Genomic DNA, 23,811 nt, shown 5'->3' on the forward strand with positions numbered 1-23,811 from the left:
AGCAAAGGGCATCAGATCCTCTGGAACAGGAGTCTGTGAGTCTCCACGTGGGTGCTGGGAATTGAACTCAGGTCCTCTGGGAGAGCAGCCAGTCTCTTAACCACTGAACTATCTCTCCAGCCCCCACAGCATGTATCTTAATGAGATTCTTTTCAACTAATTTTTCTCTCCCTGGTGGGGTCTGATCTCCACAGTGGCATGCTGCGTCAAGAACCATGCCTTATTACTATTTTTGAGTCCTGCTGCTGTGATTAAATACCCCGACAAAAGCAACTGAGGGGAGAAAGGTTCCTCTGGCTCCCAGTCCAGGGTGCGGTCACCATGTCAGGAAAGCCACGGCAGCAGGGAGAGCAATGGATGCATGAGCTGTTTGCCTTTTCCTCAGTCCAGGACTCCAAGCCAGGGAACGGGGCACCTACTTTTGAGCTGTCTTCCCACTTCAGTTAGCCCAGCAGTGACAACCTCTCACAGGCATGGCCAGGGGCTTGTCTTACAGGTGACTCCAGAGTTTGCCAAGTTGCCATTAACTGCCATGTGTTCTCAGTCTAAAGACTCCCTGTACTAGAGACTAAGGAGTTGGCAGTGGGCCTGGCCCAGCAGATCCCTGCCTTACAGTGGAGCACCTCTGCTTAGAATACGGCAAGGGCAGGCAAGAAGCTACTTGCACACTGGGTCCCACAGCCTCCTTATTTACTCTTCAGCATTTTGAGACCGAGACAATTTCCTTCTTCCGTGATTTCTGAAAAGATCACCTAGGGAAACTTTGTCAAAAGTCCACTGATTCCCACATGAAGAGCTAATCAGAAATTAATCTAGGCGTGGCTGGCATGGTGGCTCACACTGTAAGCCCAACACTGAGGAGGTTGAGGTGGGGGGGATCATAAGCAGCCTGAACAACACAGTGAGACCCTGCATCTGTGAGGGAGGGCCTTGGACTTCCCACAGGGCAGGGTACCCTGCCATCTCTTAAGACTGGAGGGGGTAGGAGGAGGGTGAGTGGGGAAGCGGGAGGGGAATGGGAGGAGGGGAGGAAGTGGAAATTTTTGAACTGAAAAATAAAATATATATAAACCTGAAACCAAACAGATGTGCCTGGGAGCTAGGGATGCAGCTCAGAGAGCACTTGCCAAGCATGCCCGGGGTTCAGTCTTCAGTACTGCATAGAAGGGGGCTGGGTAGAACTCAGGGTCTGGAAAAAGTTTTCAGAGTCTCCTTTAGGAGCAGTTTTTTGAACTTGGTATATTCTAGAAGGCTCAGGAGGAGAAACAGAATGCCCACCATAGAGCAGGCCATAGTTTTCTTTCTGATACTACTCCTCCAAGCCCTGCATAGAATCAATCGCCAGCTCCAGCTCCTGAGGCTGTCTGCCAGCTTCCCCATCCTCATGTCTGGGCCTGTCTTATGCTATAGTCTCTATACTGTGTGAAGGGGCTGGGCTGGAAAGTCATAAGAGGGGCTGGAGAGATGGCTCAGTGGTTAAGAGCATTGCCTGCTCTTCCAAAGGTCCTGAGTTCAATTCCCAGCAACCACATGGTGGCTCACAACCATCTGTAATAGGTCTGGTGCCCTCTTCTGGCCTAAAGGCATACACACAGACAGAATATTGTATACACAATAAATAAATATTTTTTTAAAAAAAAGAAAGTCATAAGAGTAGGGACAGTAGGAAGAGGGGACACTTCCAGCAAGTCACCCTGGCGAAACGCCACACTTCCAGTCACCTCTGCCTAATCCTGTGAATTTCTGGACTTTTCTATAAGCCTTTTACTCTGGAAACGAGGAGACCATGGTCCAGCAGCGCTGTCAGAAGCCTTCCCACCCCAGCTTCAGGAACTGCCGGGAAGAAAGCCCAGAGCTCAGGGAAAGCAAAACTTTCAGTGTTCTCATACTGGACTCGACTTTCTCTCATTAAAAAAAGGAGAACCATGGGGTTGGAGAGGCGGCTCAGCGGTCAAGAGCACTGACTGCTCTTCCAGAGGACCCAGGTTCAGTTCCCAGCACCCACACGGCAGCTCACAGCTGTCTGTAACTCCAGGATCCAACACCCTCGCACAGACAGACATACAGGAAAAACATCAATGTGTACAAAATAAAAATAAATTATAATTTTAAAAAAAGAACCATAATCAGGATAGCCTATATGAGAAAAAGGGTATTTTCAATAAAAGAAAAAAAATGAAATAAAAAGGGAACCAGGTATAGTTGTGGAGACCTGTGGTCCCAGCGCTTGAAAGGCAGAGGCAGGATGGCAAAGAGCTCAGGGCCATTCTTAGCTACATAGTGACTTCTAGGCTAGCCTGGGCAACAGGAGACACCATATGCCCATCAGAGTAGAAAGGAGAGGAGGGGGAAACTTTCACTTCCAGGCAATACCCCTGCTTTCTCTTTTCCTTCCTTCACATCTCCCTAGGAATGTTTTCTCAGGGGAGATGAGAATTAAGGGTGAAATCCAGGCAAGCACTTGGAAGGGGCCTGTCCTTGGCCACGGGCTGAACACAGGTGTCTGATGTGACGGCAGTCACTCTCCAGCCTCCGTGTGCTCTCCCGGCTTCTGCCTGCCTCTCGTTCTTCACTCTGGCTCTCACCCTTCCTCCTCCAGAATGGCTTCTCTATAACGGTCACATCATCTCCTGGTGGCTGTACTTTGTGGTGTCTGTCACTGGGGCTGCTCCCTTCCTGCCTGAGATTCTTTCTGTCTCTTGGTCTTCCTCATCCTGACATTCCAAGATGTCCCGGCGTCACAGCCTCACCCCTAAGTCTGTTCTGTAGGGCTGGCACAGGCTCGCTGGGCACCTTGGGGGTGACTCTCATACAAACACCTCGTCTCTCTCCTGGTGTGCGCAGGCCTCCAGACTCACTGCATGAAATGCACTTTTCCCTGGTCACTGCCCCACATCCATCCAGGGCCTTCCCTTGCAATCCCTGTGACTGAGTTCTCTTTAAGCTACGCAGTCCCTTCCTGAATCATGTCACACTACAGGATGTCCGTGCCCCCAGGCCGTGCCCTGTACTCTACAGCTCCACTCAGGGCCCCCAGCAGCGCCCATGCACCTCAGCTTCACTACTCTGACGATTCCCGCCACCAAAACGAGGCAACAACTACTGTCGCCCTCCGCCAACGCCTCTTCTCATGAGCTCCCCAACTCCCACATCAGCTCCAGCAAAGCTGAACCACGGCTGAGCACGGGCTTGGCCTACAGGTAGGCCTTCATTTTTAATGCTGCAGGTGGTGGTGGCTCTGCCCCTCTTCCTCTCTCCCTGCCTCCACACACCCCTGCTTGGCTAGCCTCAGCTCAGGAGGAGGAACCTAAGGGAACCCTTTCCCACACTTCTTCCTGTTTCACCCCAGCGCCTGTCAGGTACCCTTCTGTGCCCCCACAGCATCCTAGGCACACATCCACCATGATGTCTTTCTCCAGACTGTCTCCCTACCTTGTCTGCAACATCCTTAAAGGCAAGAGCTAGTTTTCTTCTCTCCATTCCTATAGCACTAAACACAGTGCCTGACACGTGACTGCGCAGATGAAGGGTGGGTGTGAATGAGGTGATGAGAGAGCAGCTGGGAGAAGACACAGCAGGGAGAGGGGCCGCTGACCCTTGCTGAACCGTTACAGCCTTCAAAGATTTCCTAGCTATCAATCGTCTGGGTCTGGTTTGGATCTGGACTAAGTGTCTCCCAGGGTGAGGGCACAATTGTCCTGCCTGGAATCAACACGTGTTTACATCCAAGCAATGAGGGGAGTTACAGAAGCAGGCCATGCTGCTTTCTAAGAAACTGCTTTGAGTGAAATCATTACATAAATGTCAGTTACCTAAATTTGGCTGTGGAGAAACAATGCCAGGCAAAGACAAAAGTTATGACTGGCAGAGGCCAGGGAGAGGTAATTTCCCGAGTGTGATCAGTGGCAGGGAGGGGGAAGGCTACACCACAGCCTATCTTCGTGACCTCCCAGGGACATGACTATAAATGAGGACTAAACAGCCATATGAATGGCCCTAGACATCTGACTAGAACATTCTGCTGCTGCTGAAAGTACTGGCACATAATGAGGGAGACATCTGGAAAGCAGTATTGTTGGAGGTGGTGATGCTGGGAGAAGGTCAGGCCCCTCAGCAACACGGAATCCCACTCATCCCCTCAACCATGCCAGGCAGCTCAGCCAGCAGCTATGCAGACACCTGGTCCAGGAGTGATGGTTGTCGATGCAGCCAAGGGAGCCTCTCCAGCCATCAGGGAGAACAAACGCTGCCTGCTTTGACACAGAACAGCAAAGGTTTTCCCACGGCCATGCACTGCCCCTTGGAGAGACCAGGAGAGGGAAGAGGACGGTTCATAGGTACAGGATGTTAGAGAGAAGTCTGGGGGAAAGATGCAAACAGTGAGGGAAGGCCTTTAAAAACCTATCTGAAAATCTGCGTGTTGGTACACGAATTACTCTAGATGTGGCCCGAACATTTACCTTTCTTTCCATTCTATTTTTCATATTAACATATGACGGCCTTTCATGGAGATGGATTAGTTTTTCCTGAATGCACCTGAGAGACAACGCTCATTTTGAAGGTGGTTCACTTTTCAACCAGGTCGTGTGAAGCTAAAACTGACTCCAAGCAAGGGTCTTGTGGCCCTAAGTTGAAGTATCACCAAGCTGACGGGGGAGCAGCAAGAAGAGGCTGGCTGCATCTCAGACAGGGAGGAATGGTTAAGCTTTGCTTGCGAGCACTCAGAGGAGCAGGGTGGGGACCACTACCCCTGGTGGCAGAGCAACCAACACATCACAGGAGAGGAAGTGGAAACCCGTGAGACCTAACCCCACGGGCGGTGACCTCAAGAATGCCAATACAGACATTACTTGCACCTTCTTCAAAGCCAGTTCCAGAGGTATTAGATCAGCAGCCAACAACACAAGGACAGAGGTGACCAACATGAGATGCAGTTAATGGAGATGAACTTCAGAATGCAGGCTCACGAACTGGTTAGACATGGCCAATGAGATGCAGGATGCATGGCGTCATGTGTGTGGCCCCAGGGTGTAGTAGGGTTGGCAGAGTGAGCACAAGGATGGGAAGAGAGAAGCCCCAGATAGACACAAAGGCTTTGGTCTTACCACTTCGTCCTCGGTAGGCTTGAAAACACAAATTCACACTTAGTGGGAAGCTGTAGCGCACACAAGGTCACAAGCTATGAGCACGCACTACTGCCTGTTTCGGGGGAGGGTGGCTAAAGACTAAGGTGCTGCAGGCACTCCTCTTTAGCATGTATGCCAAGGGAAATCATAGAATTAAGATACATGTTTTTAAAGGCACCCTGACATCTGCAATTAAAAAAAAAAAAAAAACAAAAAAAACCCTCATAGTCAAAGTGGCTAGACTGAAAAATGCAGCCTGGGTCCCTCGTTGCTATTTTATTTGCTTTAAAAAATAACACAATGACTGGGTGAGAGTTACTGGTTCAGCTTGGAGAGGCCGTGCCACAAGTGTTCGGGCAAGGAGAGCAAACTTGAAACAGCTGAAGTCGGAAGCCGAGTCAAAGAAAGGCTAGGCTGGCCCGACTCCTTTCCACTCTCACTCTAAAAAGAATTCAGATAACAAATTATAAAAGCTCTAAAAAAAAAAAAAAAAAAAAAAAAAAAAAAAAAAAAAAAACCCTGAACCAAGAACACATCGATGGGATAGGCCTCAAAAAGAAACCCTGACTGTAGCTGGGAAGCAGTGTGACCAAGGACTCTTGGGAGGATCGGAGGATGAAGAAGCTGCTCTGAAGGCTCCCGTGTCTCCGCTAACAAGAGGAGGGATGCTGGGTGCTGCCTGGGCGGAGGAGAGCAGTTAGTAGTTGAGGTTACATGCAGCGCCCCACAGACTGGCGGAATTTAAGAAGAGCAGAGCAAAGCTGCATGGGTCTGTGGCTGCCCCTGGAGATTAGAGCAGGCCCCACCGGGAAGGCTGCGACAGCCTAAGCAGGCCAGACGGCGGCCAATCATTAGTAGCTTCATTTCTCAAGGAGATGATTGAGTAAGCCTCTTAGAAAACAAGACTTGCGCTGTCCAGGTTAGGAGAGGAAGCCCGCACCACTGGATCTTACCTCGTCTGCGTCCTCTGAATGGGTGGAGAGCTGGTCATGCTGAATAATCTCAGCATCCTCCTCTGTCGGTCCGTTGCCCACCCTGATCCCACCAAAGTTGAGAGTTCCCTACACAGATGAACAGAAAGAGGAGTATTCGCCTGGGCTTTAATGTGGCACTCTGTGAGGTGGGGAAGGGTGATGTTAGTACATACAATCCTCAGAAAGGCATATATCCTAACAACAAAAGTGACACCCGCCGATTGAACAAGCTAAGTGAAAACGAGTAACGGCCCACCCCAACCACCACTGCTCTGGCCCCTGCGAGAGACAGCCTGTGTTTACCACCTCATCTGGCAACACCGAGATGAAGCACCCTTGCCCTGGTTAATGCTAATGGAGCTCTGCGTGGATGGGAAGCTGAACATGAACACACTCTCATTACAAGAGCGCTGGACCTGTAAGGTCTGCGAGGGCCCAAGTGCTGGTGGGACTAAAGATTAAATTGTGCAAGTGGGATGTGGGGGGACAGATGACAGCAAATGACAGGATGAGTACACGCTGATCTGACATGCTTTCAACAGGAGCCCAAGGGTTCCAGTGACCTCTACCAGAAATGCACCAGGTCTGCCTATGAGCAAAGGACTCCCTAGGTCAGAGAAGAAAAAACAAACAAAACAACATCCTAACAGACACTCATTTGTGGCTAAAGAATACCAAGTTTTAAAAATGTAAAATAAACCAGAGGGTTCTGGGTGGAGCAAAGGGGAATTAGGAAGCAGCCCCTGAACTACTTACTTCCTATGGGTTCTGTCAACCCAGAGCTCAGCACTGCTTGCCTGCAATGTGACCTGTCCAGTAAGCTCGAACAATGTGTACGCAGGGTTGGGAGCGTCTCTGCGGTCTCCCTCCTCAGTTTCACCTTTTGGAACACCTCTTCCGCTACGCTCACTGACCAGTCCAGCCCCCAGTGTTTATGTAGGCAGGCTCCTCCTTTCTCATAGGAGCTGTCCTACAGGGCTGGTCGTAGGAACAGCTACAGGAAGAGCACTTGGAAACTACATTTTCTTTTTCTTTTTTGGTTTTTTGAGAAAAGTGCTTCTCTGTGTAGCCCTGGCTGTCCTGAAACTCACTCTGTAGAATAGGCTGTCCTCAAACTCAGAGATCAGCCTGCCTCTGCCTCTTGAGTGCTAGGACTAAAAGCAGGTGCTGTCTCTCCCAGCTGGAAGTTTCATTTTTAATAGATCCTCATATGCTAGCCCCAGAAAGTTAGTAGGTCTAGGGTGGGGTACAGGATTGCATTGCTGAAAAAAATGGTATAATCATTGTGAAGGGTTTCCAAAATAGGAAACGCACTGCACCCATGGAGATCAACAGTCCCACTGCTAGGCCACCTATATTTACAAACTCTGGTAAAATACATATGAATCAGGGTATTTTCTACATTATTATTTATAATAGCGAAAATTGGAACAAGTACCATATCCATCATTGGCAGTGAAGACATAATTTCAGCATATCCAGCAGATTCTAGGGCATGCTGGGTACCATAAAAAGACTGGGGACTACTATTAGAACAACCTCTGAGATGCACCAAGTACCACATCCATCACCAACAATGATAACATAGTGTCAGCATATCCAGTGGATTCTAGGGCATCCTGGGAACCATAAAAAGATTAGGGACCACTATGATAACAGCCTCTAAGATATACCAAGAGGTAGAAAAGTGATTCGGTTTAAAGCATCTCTCTCTTTCTAGGCATACATGTCTACACGTGTACCGACAGATGACAGACACGTGCTGAAGGCCAAGCCTGACAGCAGTGCCCTGGAACAGGACTATAGTGGGGACTGAGGTCTCTTCTTAGTTAGTGGTACAGGTTTTCTCCAGCCAAAGTGTACCCCATTGCTTGCCTTCCTTCCTTTCCTTTCTTCCTTTATTCCTTCCTTTCTTAGATCACGGAATTATGGGCCACTTAATTTTTTTTTTCTTCAATTCATCTGTTTGACCCAGATTCAAAGTTCACCAGGTAGTTCTGATATTACAGTCAGGTTTGGGGACCACTGAAGCCTAAGCACTCCCAGGCCAGGTACAGAAGACACCTCGCTACCTCCAAAGGGAGGACTCTAAGCATTACAGAGGGTACAGGGGAGACTGCATTGTATCCTGACCTGGGTTCTACAGGGTGGAGGAGGAAGGGCTTCAGAATGTGGGATTCCCCAAACAGAGGCCATGTCTAAAGGTTTCTCTAGCTAACAGAAGAAGTAAGAACAGGCAGGTTGGATCTCCCAGCCAGACTCTAATGAGCGTCCTGTAGAGCACAGGGAACAAGACTCCAGGGAAGAGATGGGAGACACACCAGCAAGGGTTAGAAAGGAAAAGCTGACTGTGATGACGCCACTCACAGAGACAACCAAGGAGACAGGAAGCAGAACAGAAGTGCATCTGTGCTCTGGGCCTCGCCCTCGAGAGAGAGTCAGATACAGAACCAGTGGCTAAGATGGCCCCACAGTGGGAAAGCTTCCAGATGAGCAGGGTTTTACTGTGGAGTTTATCATGGAAGATGGCACCAGACTTAAAGGCGTCAAGAACTCCCCAGATGCACCTTGCGATGCCGAGATAGAAGACTATGTGGAAAGAAAATCAACGATGGGCAGTACTTGAAAATCATTTCAAATAGCAATATTAAAGTTTCATCTGGCGCAGACATGCATTTTCCTTAAAGAAGTATATCGCTAAATAGGGCAATGCCAACCAGGGAAATTGAAAATCTGGAATGTGTAACTACACAGATCCTACTGCATTCTAAGATGCTGGTGAAAAGACGGTTTTTGAGGACAAACACTCAAATGCCTAACGTTCAAAGTGTGGTCACTGGAATGAAAGTTAGTATCAGAAGAGGGGAACGCCAGTCAGATGGATTTGGTTGCTCTGACAGGTGTGTAGCATGCAGGAGACACACGCGAGAGGGGAGGGCTCAGTACACAAGGGCTTTGGCATCCCAGCAAGGGAAAGAGACACAGACCTTCCCTAGGGAAGGCAAGTTATGGTCACGTATCCTTTAAAGATGGACTCTCAAGTACGGAGACATCAACGAAAGAGTCTGGGCCCTTCTTGCCTCCACACTGAAAACTTACCCCACACATGGTCACAAAATACAGACTTAAAAGTGGGTGAGTCCAAAAGCTGCTGTCTTCGAGTAAGATGATGGGACGCGAGGAGAGACAGAAGCCACCTTGCTCCCGGGGGCAGGACTGTACTTACACATCTGAGCGGAAACTTAGCAGGCCAGTGGGAAAGATGATACCTGAATCTATTCCTAAGAGGTGGAAGGCTCCTCTGTCATCGTCTCAGTGAGCAACAAGGACACACTTCTTGAGAGCGCAGGTCCCACACTCTCAACAGCATTAAAAAGGAACTCGGGTGCACAGTTTGCCACCTCGTTAGACAAACATTGACTCGGTTGGAGTTAATTGACTCACTGTTGCAGCCGATGCTGCCTCTAGTCCCTGGTGGCTCGGGGTTGGGCTGACTGGGGCCTCCACGGGTTGCCCTTCCTGATAGTGAATGGGAGAAAAGAAGAAGGGAGAAGAGAACGAAGAGGGAGGAGGGAAGGGGAAGGAGAGACGAATGGAGGCACATGGAAGGACGAAGATGGTCGGAAAAGGGAGAAGGAGGGTCTTGTAACTCAGCTGCTCTCCAACGGGAGGGGCCATCTCACAGCCACAGGAACCATGCAACAAGATCTCTCGGGTTTTCCCAGGCAGTGCAGTACAGAAGCATTACTGGATAGCCAGAAATTACACGCAGTATTGAACACTTGGCAAGCTTAACTTTGTAATGTGTGTAGAGCTGGTATACACACATACATCAAGTAAACACCTGTATGTGCAAAGGCTGCATTTTAAAAGAAGAAGAAAAAGACCAGTGTGCTTTAAACCAGACCCTTCCAGATGTTCTGGTCCGTGAAAGCATCATGGTTTCATTTAAAAAAAAAAGTGTCTTGGCATCAGTCCTGTGGCTGGCCAGGCACACCACATGAGTGGGTTTGCTATCTGCAGCTCGTCTAACCCTGTTTTGGCTGACGCTGCATCCAGACAGGCCCAGGCCTGGACTCTGCTGGGGACAGCATGAGTAAATCATGACCAGGAAAGGTAAAAACATGACTTATTCACTCCAATCCAGTCATTTGAAGCTGGAATTCAGGCGTCTGAGCAACAAATAATAGTTCTCTGACACTGGCAGGCCTGGTGTTCATGCTCGTACGTAACACAATGCATTTTAAGAATGCATGCATGTGTGCACCATTAATTATGTCCTCTGAGGAACTGCCTTGATCTTAAACAAGGAGAAAGTCTAGTAACCTCCAGCTATAGAAATATACTCACCAAATGCTTCTTCCGCAAATACTGATGGCGCAGGATCAGGGGCTTAAAGAGCAGCATCCAAGGGACACAAAGCATGGCAACCACAATGAGGAAACACTGAATCCCTTTCTGCAAAGTGAGAGACGAGGTACCTCATACAGTCCATTAGTCACACCGTTTCCAACTACAGCCCGAATTTCCCCCCAAACAGTATTTTCTCACTGGTCTATGACTATTACCTGGGTTTCTAAATAACGAGCAGGTGCCACGACAAACCCAGTAATTGTCCCACAAAATGGCAGTTCTAAATTCTGCCCCCTTTTACTTATTACTCATCTAATTGTTTGAGCCAGGTCCTCATTATGTAGTTCAGCCTGGCTGGGAATTCACTAGTTAGCCCAGGCTTGCCTAGACCTCTGGCCCCTCCCACCTCAGCCCGCTGAGTGCTGGGATTACAGGCCTCTGGCACTCAGCCCTACAAATTCTATCCTTTACAGCACAGGATTAATGTGAGCCCTCCAGAGCTAAGAGGGATGGGGGAAGTGGTTTGACTTTATATGTGGTGGTATGAGCTGAAAGCCATGTACTAAAGAACATGTTTCTAGACGAGTGACCTGTGGCTTTGAGACCTGGGTGGCCACCTACACCCCCCTCCTCTGGGGGTGACGTACCTGCCCCGAGTACAGCATCGCGTTACCAGACTCTGGGTAGGAGAAGAGGAACATGTTGATGAAGTGGATCAGGAGGCTTGGTGCATTCTTAGACGAGTGGACATCGTAGGCTGTCCACTTATAGAAGATAAGGATGACCAGGTAGCCAAACAAGGAGGTCATGAAGATTACTTCAGGAATAAAGCCAAAGTAGATATTCAGGGGCTTCTTGAAATAGCTAAGAAGGAAAAGAGGAGAATGGTATGAAGGGCTAGCAGGCAGGCCCTGGCACTCCTTCACGGACACGAGTGCTTGTTCCCTTAGCTCTGCCTGGGTCAATTTAATTACAGCCAGAAGCACTGGAGACAACAGAGGCAACATCTCAAAACTTGTGGGCCTCAAATGCCTCCAGAACCACATCCACCACTTTGAGAAAGTGCCTGGAAAATCTAATATATGGATTTTGTATGAATAACACATCAAGGAAGAAGCAATGGAGTTGGAGAGAGGGCTTATTAGTTAAGGGCACTTACTGCTCTTACAGAGGACCCAAATACAAATTCCCAGCACCCACATCAGACAGCTCTCAATCTCAGGGGATTCCAGCTCCAGGAGAACCCCAACACACATGTACATACCCCCCCCATTCAAAATAAAATTAATATATATTCTTAAAAAAATTCACTTAAGCCGGGGGTCTAGATCCATCGTTCAGTGTCTACCTGGTAGGTACAAGGCCTGGGTCAATCATCATCATCGAAAGAATTCACTAAATCGAAGGAAAATTGTTGCATCTTTTTCAAAGATCTTTCTCGCGCCTATGAATGGTTAAGGAATGGATATTAAGCCCCATTTAAGCCCACAATGTTTGTATAATATAAGTTGCTTCTACAATATAGAATGGGGCTCTGAGTCACTGATTCCTCTGCAAAGGTGTGATGACCTCTTTAGGCAAAAGTATAATCTGAATAACACAGTCTTCTGATGACAGGGACAGGGCCTCACATGTGGTTGAAAAGGCTCAGGCTGACTCCAAAGAGCATGTGGATGATCCCAAGAATAACAGACATCTTCATCTTGAAGGAGTTAAGGAAGGTCAGTTTATTGGTTGCGATGTTCCAAATCTGTTACAATGTAAGAAAATCAGAAGGTACTATACAAAGAATTCTTAAGTGGAAAAAATACTATCCATCCACCTGAAAAAATACCCTTTTTTTCTATGGAAAATTCTAAACAATGTATCCAGACTAAAACAAACTCTGAAGTGCCTATCAGTCAGCTTTGCTCATGTGCACCAACGATCTTGCCTCACTGTGTCGTCTCCCCATTTCCATACCACTCTGGGGCAAGGCTGAAACAGTAGTCCAGTGTTTTACTTATAAATATTTCAGTATGGATCTCTAAAATAAGGCTTCTTTGAAAAACATGGCCACAATGCAGCCATCGTAACATAAAAGTATCAACAATGATATTTTGTGTGTGCGTGTGCGTGCCAGAGTCTGAAGCCAGGGTTTATACATTCTGTGCTGGGGACATAACTTAGTGGTTAGAGTACTCGTCTAGTGTGTCCGAGACCCTGGGTTTCATCCATACAAATACAGAAAATGAAAAGAAAATATTCTCACACAACACAACCCAAAGAGACACTAATTTGATACTTATATGTTGAGAAATGATGATAGAAAAACATTATTTGTATCCATAGTTATACCACTGCATTTCTATAAAAACAAAAAAATCTTGTATGTACATTTTTTGTTTGTTTTGTTTGTTTTGAGACAGGATTTCTCTGTACTTTTAGAGCCTGTCCTAGAACTCACTCTGTAGACCTGGCTGGCCTCGAACTCACAAAGATCTACCTGCCTCTCCCTCCCAAGTGGTGGGATTAAAGGCTTGAGCCACTACTACCCAGCTGTATGTGCATTTAAAAAAAAAAACTCTAACTTTTAACATATCTTATATTAAAAATATTTAAAAATACTCTGAGTGTGTCAATGTGTATGTGTGCACATGGAGGCTAGAGGATGATGCTGGGCGTCTTCCCTAGTCGCTCCTCACATGGCCTTTTTTTTAAAAAAAATATTTATTTATTCTGTATACAATATTCTGTCTGTGTGTATGCCTGCACGCCAGAAGAGGGCACCAGACCCCATTACAGATGGTTGTGAGCCACCATGTGGTTCCTGGGAATAGAACTCAGGACCTTTGGATGAGCAGGCAATGCTCTTAACCTCTGAGCCATCTCTCCAGCCCCCCTCACATGGCTTTTTTAGGCATTCACTGATTCGGCTAGAGGCTGGTCAGTGGTGCCCCAGGCTTGACCTGTCTCTGCTCCATAGCATTGGGGCTACAGGTGCATGCCAACATGCCTGGCTGCCACGTGGGTGCTGAGACCTGAACCCAGGTACTTCAGTGACTGAGCATCTCCCCAGTTCCTGTTTTAATTTTTAATATTTAGTTCATTTTTGTTTTGTTGTTTTTGTTTCTTTTGGATAGAGTTTCACTACATAGCCTGAGCTGGCCTCAAACTTGTGATGATCTTACTACTGTAGTCCCCCCAAGTGCTGGGATTATAAATTATCCCCACCTTAAAGTTCTCATTTCAAGATCAGTTAAAAACTTCAAAGCCGAGGCAGGAAGATTAAAAAGTTCAAGTCCCCCAGCACTCGGGAGGCAGAGGCAGGCGGATCTCTGTGAGTTCGAGGCCAGCCTGGTCTACAAGAGCTAGTTCCAGGACAGGCTCTAAAGCTGCAGAGAAACCCTGTCTCGAAAAACCAAAAAAAAAAAAAGAAAAAGAAAAAGAAAAAGTTCAAGTCCCATGTGAGCTAGAGAGAGTTCAAAGACAGCCTGGTAAGTATGTATCTCAAAATGGGGCTGGCATATAGCTCAGGAGGTAGAGCATTTGTCTAGCATGCATGAGGCCTTCAGTTCAATTCTTAGCACTCATAACAAACAAACAAGCACCAACCTTTAGGGAAAGCCACATGTAGGAAAGAGGCATACTTACTGGATCAATGCCAAATGGGTACGGTCCACCAAAAACTCCAGGGATAGCTGGGTTCAGCTGGAGAACAGAGCTTCCCAGAAGCGTCTCATCCCTGTCGTGTTAAAGAAAGTCATCTTTATCTTGGATCAAGGAAAGGAAACTACCAGGTCTAAACACTGAGCACAAAAGGAACTACTATAGTCATCACTGCGGGGAGATGGCCCAGCAGGGACTACTCGCCTGCAAGCTTGAGGACTTTGCTTCCCCAGAACCTGCATGAAAGCCAGGCAGGTAGAACAGCCCTTATGGGGGTAGGGAGGTGGACACAAATAAGCTGGCAGGCCTAGCTGGATGGCAGCTCTAGGCTCAGGAGGAGACCAGACGTCCCATTGTATGAGACGAGACAGGAAGAGCCAACCGTGGGCCTCCACAAACACATACGCATCTCCACACTGCTGAGCTCACATACGTAAGTGCAAGAAGAAAGGAGGAATTCGTATCCAAGAACAAGAGGAAATCAAACACAAAGAAAAGGTAAGCACTAATACATAACTAAGGAGGGAATTTAGGTAACTTGCTTTTAAGTTACAAACAAATAAATTTTACATTAATTTACAGGCTCACATCTTGACACCTGCTGACAAATCATTTAGTCCTTCACAGACTGGAGCATAAGTGAGAAGAGACAGCACTCCCTCTGAAACACCTTCTCAAGCTCTCCTACAGGGGAGTTAGTTTACTGCTCGCTCAACAAGCCAGAGCTGGACATACAAGGAACTAGCTTGGATTTTTGGTTTCTGCAACTTACGTCCAGTTCCCTTGAGTGAACATTGGCCGTACACTCCACGATGACCCAAAGATATTCAGAGACTTGGAAAAACAGTCATTGTAGATGAGACCAGTGTAGATGGAGAATATTCCCATCAGAAGAATAATGTATCGACCACTGAACACGGTGCTAAACATCTGGAGCCAGAGAGAAGGAGTTATCAGATCCAGTGTCACAGCGTCTGTTGCGACACTACTACTTATACCATACCAACATGCACCAGCGCAACCCGTCCTGGCTCTGAAAGCTTCAACTAATGATCAAAATATAAGGCTAAGATGGCTGGAGGAGCAGCTCAATGGCAGAGCACTTGCCTGTGAGGCCCAACGGTCAACCCCCACAACTACAAATGAAGTAAGAAGGCTAAAATAATCTTGCATGTATAGCACATGGCCTCTTTAAAATTCAAACAACTTTTATTCTTCCCTTTTTGTAAATGCATGGACTTTTAGACCATTACTGTCATCACGAATGCTTGAGATATTACAAAGTTCAATCCAGTGCAGGAGTCCCTGAAACAGTACCTCATTCTCGTTCTTCTGGGAGAGGATCCGGCTCTCCCTCAACACCATCCACACAGCAAAAAGCGTCATCAAAATGCCGTGCCCGAAATCTCCAAACATCACAGCAAACAGGAAAGGGAAAGTGATGATGGTGTATGGAGCTAGGAAGAAACCGGAGAGAACCATGAGCCACGGGAAAGCATGGGTCCCCACGCCCCACTCTTGTCTGGACTCTGAGGGACATGTGAGCGGCTTCTTCCTCCATACTGGATGAATGGACTCTCTCTCAGGGACCGTGGTCACAGTGAGAGCCACATCCTCACGGATGGGTTGTGCTACAGCGAATACTTTACACTAGGAAGATGACAGGAAATCGTGGGCACCGACACCTGACAACACTTGCTGGTCCTAGTCCTAGTCCTCCAGCCTCAGGACTCTACTCCGGGCTAGGCCAGCTGTCGCCTCTCCATGCAGCAACCCTTTCAGAGCCTATAAAGCCCTCAAGCAATAAGGGGAAGCCTGGAACCACAGCAAAGCAGGTCCAATAATGAATGTTCAAATTCTTGAGTGAATGACTGACTGAATATGGAAGAGACTGGCCTGTGCCGAAAACAGTTATTATTATTCTACTTTCTATCTAGCCTCAGGACAGGGAAACCAAGAAGTCATTCTAGAATGAATATAAGACATCTTAAACAAACAAACAAAAAAAACCATTTTGTTTAAGGAGCTCCTCCAAAGCCAAGTGATATTTTGTTGCTATTTTGAGAGGCCAGGTATTTTGTAGCTCTGAGGACAGACACAAGAATCCAATAAGAAGCTCTTAGAGAAGCATCATTCCATGATGGATCTGCTTATACCTAACGGGCACCTTTTACAGCAACTGCACACCAGCTGAGATCCGGACATCTCTAAAGCCGCTGTCCAACAGGATTATTAGCAAGACACAGACCTTTAATCCCAGCACTTGGGAGGCAGAGGCAGGAGGATCTCTCTGAATTCTAGGCCATCCTGATCTACAGAATGAGTTCAAGGACAGCCAGGGCTACCCAAAGAAATGCTGTCTTGAAAAACAAAAAACAAACAAAAAGAAAAAGAAAGAAAAGAGTGAAATGTTAGCTCAGTGTGGTGGTGTACCGCCTTTAATCCTAGCACTATAGGAGGCAGACACAAGCAGATCTTTGTGAGTTGGAAGCCAACCTGTTCTACAAAGCAAGTTCCAGGTCACCCAGAGATATATGACGAGACCTTGTTTCATGTCTCAAAACAAAATAACCAAAAAGAAAAAAAAAAGATTTAAATTATTTAAAAAAAAAATCATACAATTTTGACATTGTTACAGAATGCTGCTATTTACAACGTTTGTATTAGATAACTATACAATTAAGCTAACAAAATATTGCAAAAAAACCCCAAAACATTAATTAAGTTTGCGATTTTGTGCTGGCTGCATTCATAGCTATCCTAGGGCACATGAAGCCTATAGGCTGAGGACACCTACTAGGGAGAAAAAAAAATCAAACATTCTCACCTGGGTTTATCTCTCGGTAAGTCCCAATCCCATAAGCATCTACTATGTTCTGGAAGCCGTTTGTGAACTTGTTGGTTTTGTTGTACGTTGGGGGAGTCTGGTTTGTCTGCATCCTGTTCAGAATGGAGGGGACAGTAGAACCGCTGTGTTCCTAGGAAACATCAGTAACATGTCAAAATTAGGCATCCTCTTGGCTATGCAGATACACACATGTATCACAATTCAAACTGCACACCTAAAACTTGTATCTTCTTTTATATAGTTACATTTCAATTAAAGAACAAGAAAGTCAAGATTATTTTATATCTTTCCCAGTCTTTGGAAGAACTGGGACTAGAGCTAAAACCGACAACAGAAGATTTCAGTTAAGTCTTGGTGCCAGGCATAGCAGCACCTGGTGCTCCAGGAAGCAGAGGCAAGAGGACTGAAAGTCAAGGCCAGCCTGAGCTATACAACACTTGAAAACAGCAGAAAACAAAGCAAACAGACTGGATATTTGCAGGCAAAAATAATACATAAATAAAAAGTGACCTTCAATTAAGACTTAGAAAGTATATCATTATCAACAACAACTCTATGATCACAGTGGCCTCATGACTGGCCACCCACTCTCAGGATTTCTCTGCTTCTCAGGTCCGCTGACCACGTTTTCAAACCTGCCTTAATCACAGCTACACAACACACTGCCTCTCTAACCTCCCGGAACAAATTTTAAACCCTGGAACCTTTGAAAAATCACTCATAACCGGGCTTCAATCTATTTGATGAACTGTTAGCTGCTATTCTTGTCAGCTAAACCATTATAAACTCCATTTTTCTTAACACCATGTGTGCACTCCCGCACAGTATTTCCAGCCTTTATCTGTAGCGTTTTCCTTTCGTTTTGTGGGGTCTTGTTTGTTGAGATAAGGGTCTCATGTAGCCCAGGCTGGCCTCAAACTTACTATATAGCCAAACTGACTATATAACCTTGAACTCAAACTTACTTTGAGTAACCTTGAACCTCAAACTTACTATATAACTTTGAATTCTGGATCCCTTTGCTGTTACTTCCCGAGTGCTGGAATTAGAAGACTATGCCACCGTATCTGGCTTATGTAGATCTGGAAATTAAACCAGGGCTTCATAGCCAAGAGTAATGGCACACATCTTTAATCCCAGCACTCAAACAGTAGAGGCAGGTCTATGTCTGAGTTCAAGGCCAGCCTGGTCTAGAGTTCCAAGACAGCAAGGGCTACACAAAGAAACCTTGTCTCAAAAACAAAACACACAAACAAAATTACCACGGCTTCATGCATGCAAGGCAAACTCTCCCAGCTCGGCTGCTTCCCTAGTCCTGTTCACACAGTTTTCTGCTTACCTAACCATCGTACCCGTCAAGTCCCTGGTCAGAAGTCACCTTTTCCATTGTTGGCTTATGTTTTTGCAGCTCTGGGGACTGAACCCAGGGCCTCACACATGCAAAGCAAACGCTCTGCTGTTGAGAGACACCCCTCGTTCCACCAAACTCCACTTTTTCTTGAAGCTTTTTCTGATCACATTAGTTAGAAAAGCTCGTTCCACCCTCTCTCCACTCAGCCCGGGCTGTTTAGTAGGTCTGCCTATCCTAATAAATTGCAAGGTGCTTCAGCAGGTACAGCTTGTATACCTCTGTATATATGTATATGTATATATACACACACATATACATATACACTCCCTGGCTTAGATCAGTGTCTTAGAAAGCGGCTGCTCTAACGACCAAGCAGAAGCTGTCGATCAGAGAGTGAGTCAGGAAGCTAATACTCCAGCATGGTCTGTCCTGAGGAGTCATGACAATGACCAAATGCCTTCGCAATACTGAGCTGTAGTTCCTGCCCTGTACAATAAGGCCAGTGCTCCAGGCAACAGTCAGAGAATGCTCTCAGGGTATAAGAACACACTAGGAACTCTGAATGCACCGGGTGGTGGTGGTACATGCCTTTAATTCCAACATTTGTGAATCTCAATGAGTTCGAGGCTAGCCTGGTCTACAAAATGAGTTTCAAGACAGCCAGGACTGTTACACAGAGAAACCCTGTCTTGAAAAAAAAAAAAAAAAAAACCAAACCAAACCAAACAAACAAACTAAACAAACAACTCTGAAAGCAAAAATGTCTTAAATACAAAGCTGACTAATAGGAGGCTCTTCACCTGCCCACTAGATTCATTTCAGCTGGAGACTCACCGTGCCTCTTCTAAGTGCAAACTGGATGGAGTCAAGGTCAGTGACAGGGCACCAGACTTCTGCAATCAAGCACTTCTGGGTCACATCTATGTTGCACAGGTTCAGGGTATGGTAGATGGCCTTCATCTTCCGCACCTTGATGAACCAGACCCGAATGTTCTTAGCAGCTGCTTGCAGAACCCTCTGGCGGTGGTCCTCTGTTTGATTGAGAACCTTTTGGGAGGAAATAGGGAAGGGATCTTTCTAACACAAGTCTTCCGTCACAGGATAGGGTGACTGACAAAGTGGCATTGCTTGTTTTCTCTCCCTTCCTCCCTTCCTCTCTTTCTTTCCAAAACAGGGTTTCTCTGTGTAACAGCCCTGGCTATCCTGGAACTCACTCTGTAAACCAGGCTGGCCTTAAAGTCACAGAGATCTCCCTGCCTCTGCCTCCCTAGTGCTGGGATTAAAGGCCTGCACCACCACGCTCAGCTGTGGCATCGCTTTCTAAAAAGGGTTACCAGAGAACAGTCTTATTCTTCCCTTAGCAAAATGTATTATTTGAGGGTTTGTGGGTTTAGGGTGGTGGAGGTTGGTCAAATTATAAGAAATGTGTTCTCTTACACTGGTAGTGATGGGACTCGGAGCTTGTACATGTTCTCCGAGCACGCTACCACTGAATTATGTCTCTAGCTCAGGGAATTTGAGTTTTGGAGGAGAACATAGCTCAGTAGTAGAGGAATCTGCCCAGCATGCAGGCCCTAGGTTCTAGTCCTAGCAGCACCATCCCCACCACCCCCATGCACTCAAGCACACACACACACACGCGCGTGCACACACACACACACACACACACACACACACACACGCACAAAGGAAGGAAAATGAGTCTCTTAAAGGAGCAATAGTTCAAGCTGGTGGGTCATCCTCAGCGGGGGCTAAAGGGAAAAATGAGAAAGGAATTGAAATGGGAGCCATCACGTGTGACAATATCACTGCCATAAAGAAAGGCCTCGAGATAAGCTATGTTTATTAACACTGTAAGGACAGCAAACAACTACTGTACTCTTTCTTTCAAAAAGTAAGACATTCTCCTGGCTGTCTTCTTCCAAACACTCATGAATCATGACTCTTATCTTAGAGCCCTGCTAGGACACGGTGCGCATGACTTTTGCACTGTAAACTGATAAAAATCCAACAGTCTCTCTCTGTTTCAAGAGTCAACTCTGGGCTCTTTGGCTGGCCCATGTGGTTAAGATCAAAGATAACCGGAAACTGTATCATGTGTTAAAAGGGGCTGCCAGGAGAGTGTGTGTGAGAAAAATTGACTCTACATGTACTTCTGGACTGTTTGAGTTTTCCTTTTCTTAGCTCAGCATAGTTAAGGAAAACGAATTATTGGAAAAAAAAAAAAAAAAAAAGCATCCCAGAGTCACGCAGCACAGGGGAATGGGCTGCTCTCGGGCAGTAAGGATTCCAGACACACGGCGTTCCTTTCTCGGCGTTCCTTTCTCGCTGGAGGATGACTAACGCTATTTTTAAGAGTCCTACCCTGAGACTTTTGCCAGTTCCCAGGGGGACTTTCTACCCACACACATTTCTTTTTTTGGTATGCTCAACTGCTTTAGGTGCTTTAACAGACTGTCAAGGACTCAGGGGAGCAGACTGGCTCATTACTGCTGTAGTTCACAAAGTCAAATTCCCAGGGTCCCCCTTGTACCATCTGGAGATCATCGATCCTGGTATTGACTCCGGAAGCCATTTCTTTCCTCTCCTGTGGAGTCTCAGGACAGGGATAGAGGGAGGCTCGGAACCTGGAAGAGATGGGAACAGCCTCGGGAATACTGAAATTACATAGTTATCTACATCACCTCGGAAGGTAATGCTAACTTAGTAGGAATAAGTCAGTAGGACCAAACGCAATTAGGTCAGGCTGCTGTGTCAATCAACACTAACACTTATGTGAAGTGGGCTTCAGAGAGCAACAGCACTGCACAGTCTCGACATTCTCTGTAGCTACGAAATCAATGTGAGATTTAAGAAAATTACTAGTAATAGTAATAAGGGGCTGAAGAGATTGCTCTGCGGTTTTGAGCACGTGTTTCTCTTTCAGGCCTCAGGTCCAGTTCCCAGCACCTGTGGGTCACAACTGCCTGTGATTCAGTTCTAGGGGATCCAACACTCTCTTGTGGCTTCCAAGGGCATCAGGCATGCACGTGTGCGTAAACATACATACAGGCAAAACACTCAAAAACACAAAATAAATCAATCTTTGGCAAAGAATTTAGAAAAAATAAATTTAAAATTATTTTTATTATATCACACGGTGAAATTTCTATCCATAACACAGAATCCCATAGAGTTTATACAGTGCCTACGGCACTATGCTGGCATGTAAACCCACTGCCCCTGAATAATGAAACTGAGTTTGGCTGGCTTTTTCGGGTGAAGGTATGAGTATATATGTGTGGTGTGCCTATATGTATGTGTGTGTGCATGTCTTGGAGATCCAAGGTTGACACCAGGGATGTTCCTGGATTTCTCTCCACCTTGGTTATTTAGGCAGAGTCTCTCTTGATTCCAGAGTACACCCACGCAGTGAGCCTAACTAGACAGAGGGCTCCAGGAATCCTGTCTTGGCTTCTGAATGCTGGGATTACAGGTGGCTGTCATGTTCACCTGGCACTTATGTGGGTTCTGGGGATCTAAACTCTAGTCCTCAATGCTTGAGGAGTCAGCACTCTGGAGCTACTTCTGATGGTTTAAAGCATTCCCAACATCAGTTAGCAGCGCACTCGGCGTGCAAAGCGGAATGAGGATCTGTGCGACACTTTTCTGAGCCGTAAGCAGGCAGCAGAGCTGCGCCTCTTGGATGGAGGCAGGTGTGCGTTCTTACCCTTCGCAGATTTTCTTGACCCTGTTTTTCAGCTGATCGCCTTGGAAAAAAATGATGAATACAGACTTGTGCACGTGGTCGCCCTAGGCCCCAGGAGAAAACCAAGAGTTCAGAACTCTCGATATAGATGAGAACTTCCTTTGAGACAGTCTTACGCTGCAGCCCAGGCTAGCCTGGTCTTGACTGTGTGGCCTAGACGGGCCTCGAACTCCTAGCAGTCCTAGCCCCAGGCTCCTGAATGTTGGACTTCCAGGTCTAGCTGAAAAGTTCAGGAACAGCTAAACCTGGGTGGCACCAGGATTCCTCTAAGAACATGGCCTTCTGTACTTTGCCCCTACTCCCTCTCCTAAGTTTCACTGAGAATAGCTGCCCTATAACCACAGATCCACAACATCTTCCTGTTTTCGGACACAACCGGAAGCCTGACAGAAGCTAAGGGGCTACTCAGCACAGTGCAGCTTGTTTCTCTGGTTCTACTTGGACTCTTGTATTTCCAGGATGACAAAAGTACAGAGAGGAGGCAGGAAGCCTGTCTGCTCCTGGGCACAGAGAAACAGATAGAAGAGCTGGCTGGATACAAGGAACTAAGTCACCAGCAAGAACAGTGTGTTGAATCCTGAGAATCACACAAATTTAGACTGTATGCAACAAGGGACAATACCAAGTTCACACCTCAAGTACAAGGACAGCAAGAAAAAAAAAAATCAGAAAAAAATATGCTTATGAGCTATTAGCCAAGACTGCTCTTATAGAAGAAAACAACTTTAGAAGGCTACCACAAGACAAAAAGGGACGAAAGCTGGATTCAAGATACTTAATCCCTAAGTCTCCTGGCTAAATAAACGGGGCTCATTCTTGGTGCAGCTGCTCTGCTGGAGATACCAAGTTCTGCTTTCCTGGATTTGTTGATAAAATAATCTTCCTGCTATGGAGAGGAAACTTGACAGGACACCCCAGAGAAGGGCTCCATGACTACAGGTTACAATGTTTCCACAACCCAAGCAGCCTGAGAAAACAGTACCCTGGGTTAAAGCCTTCACTATGTCTCTACTCAGTGAGGGGTAAAAGCCACAGGGTGCTACCCACCAAAGCTGAGAAACGTCCAAGTTAAAGTAGGACAAAAAATAGCACGTTAAGACATTTATTAGGTAAGCTAACTGCAGGCTTCTAAATGGAAGGCGAGAATGACTGTGCTGACTCAGCGACGCCCCAGCCCCCAGCCCCCAGCCCCCAGCCCCAGCCCCCAGCCCCAGCCCCCAGCCCCCAGCCCCAGCCCCCAGCCCCCAGCCCCCAGCCTTTGCTGAGACCCCTGAGGTCAGGACCCACCTCCTGCAGATGTTGCTATGAACTTTGTCTCGCTGAGTCAAATGCTAAAACATTAGACTAGTCCTACTTTTTCCAAGAGCTGGGTGGGAAAGATCACCCTCACTTGGCATGTATCTAGGCTAAAGTTTCTAATCTTCCCAATATACAGGCAGACAATAAAATCTTGCCAAGAGAAGTTTTCATCAGCTAATAAAGATTAAGGTTTAGGAAATCTATCTTTTTATACATGATACTGCCAAATTTGCAACGACGTATCTTGATTTTATGTTAGTCTCCATAAAAGGCTATTTTTCTTTCAGCCCAGATTAGTAACAAGAAATATATAAAGCTAAAATTAAGAATAATTGAGGAGGAAAATGTGCCCAAAAAAAAAAAAAAAAAAAAAAAAAAAAAACCCTTCATGGGTAAAGTTTGAAAATATGTGCATGTCATGTCTGCACGGAGGAAAATGTCTACATGGAGGGAGAAGTTAGAGA

The 23,811-nt window shown here is 46.5% G+C and overlaps 1 protein-coding gene across 2 annotated transcripts in view; it reads right to left on the reverse strand.

Annotated features, from left to right (window-relative positions):
• Positions 1–23,811, reverse strand: part of Atp6v0a1 (ATPase H+ transporting V0 subunit a1) — a 51,619-nt gene that overhangs the window by 8,863 nt on the left and 18,945 nt on the right. For both annotated transcript variants that reach the window (XM_038324775.1, XM_038324774.1), the window contains exons 8-18: positions 22,010–22,092; positions 20,834–20,927; positions 19,135–19,347; positions 16,929–17,079; positions 15,419–15,558; positions 14,874–15,031; positions 14,087–14,177; positions 12,085–12,203; positions 11,101–11,317; positions 10,451–10,558; positions 6,080–6,187 (exon numbers count right to left, since the gene is read on the reverse strand). In XM_038324775.1, the coding sequence (XP_038180703.1) occupies positions 6,080–6,187; positions 10,451–10,558; positions 11,101–11,317; positions 12,085–12,203; positions 14,087–14,177; positions 14,874–15,031; positions 15,419–15,558; positions 16,929–17,079; positions 19,135–19,347; positions 20,834–20,927; positions 22,010–22,092 (1,482 nt within the window). The remainder of the gene's footprint in view (positions 1–6,079; positions 6,188–10,450; positions 10,559–11,100; positions 11,318–12,084; positions 12,204–14,086; positions 14,178–14,873; positions 15,032–15,418; positions 15,559–16,928; positions 17,080–19,134; positions 19,348–20,833; positions 20,928–22,009; positions 22,093–23,811) is intronic.

This window comes from Arvicola amphibius, chromosome 4, assembly GCF_903992535.2.
Source record: "Arvicola amphibius chromosome 4, mArvAmp1.2, whole genome shotgun sequence".
NCBI classification, from domain to species: domain Eukaryota; kingdom Metazoa; phylum Chordata; class Mammalia; order Rodentia; family Cricetidae; genus Arvicola; species Arvicola amphibius.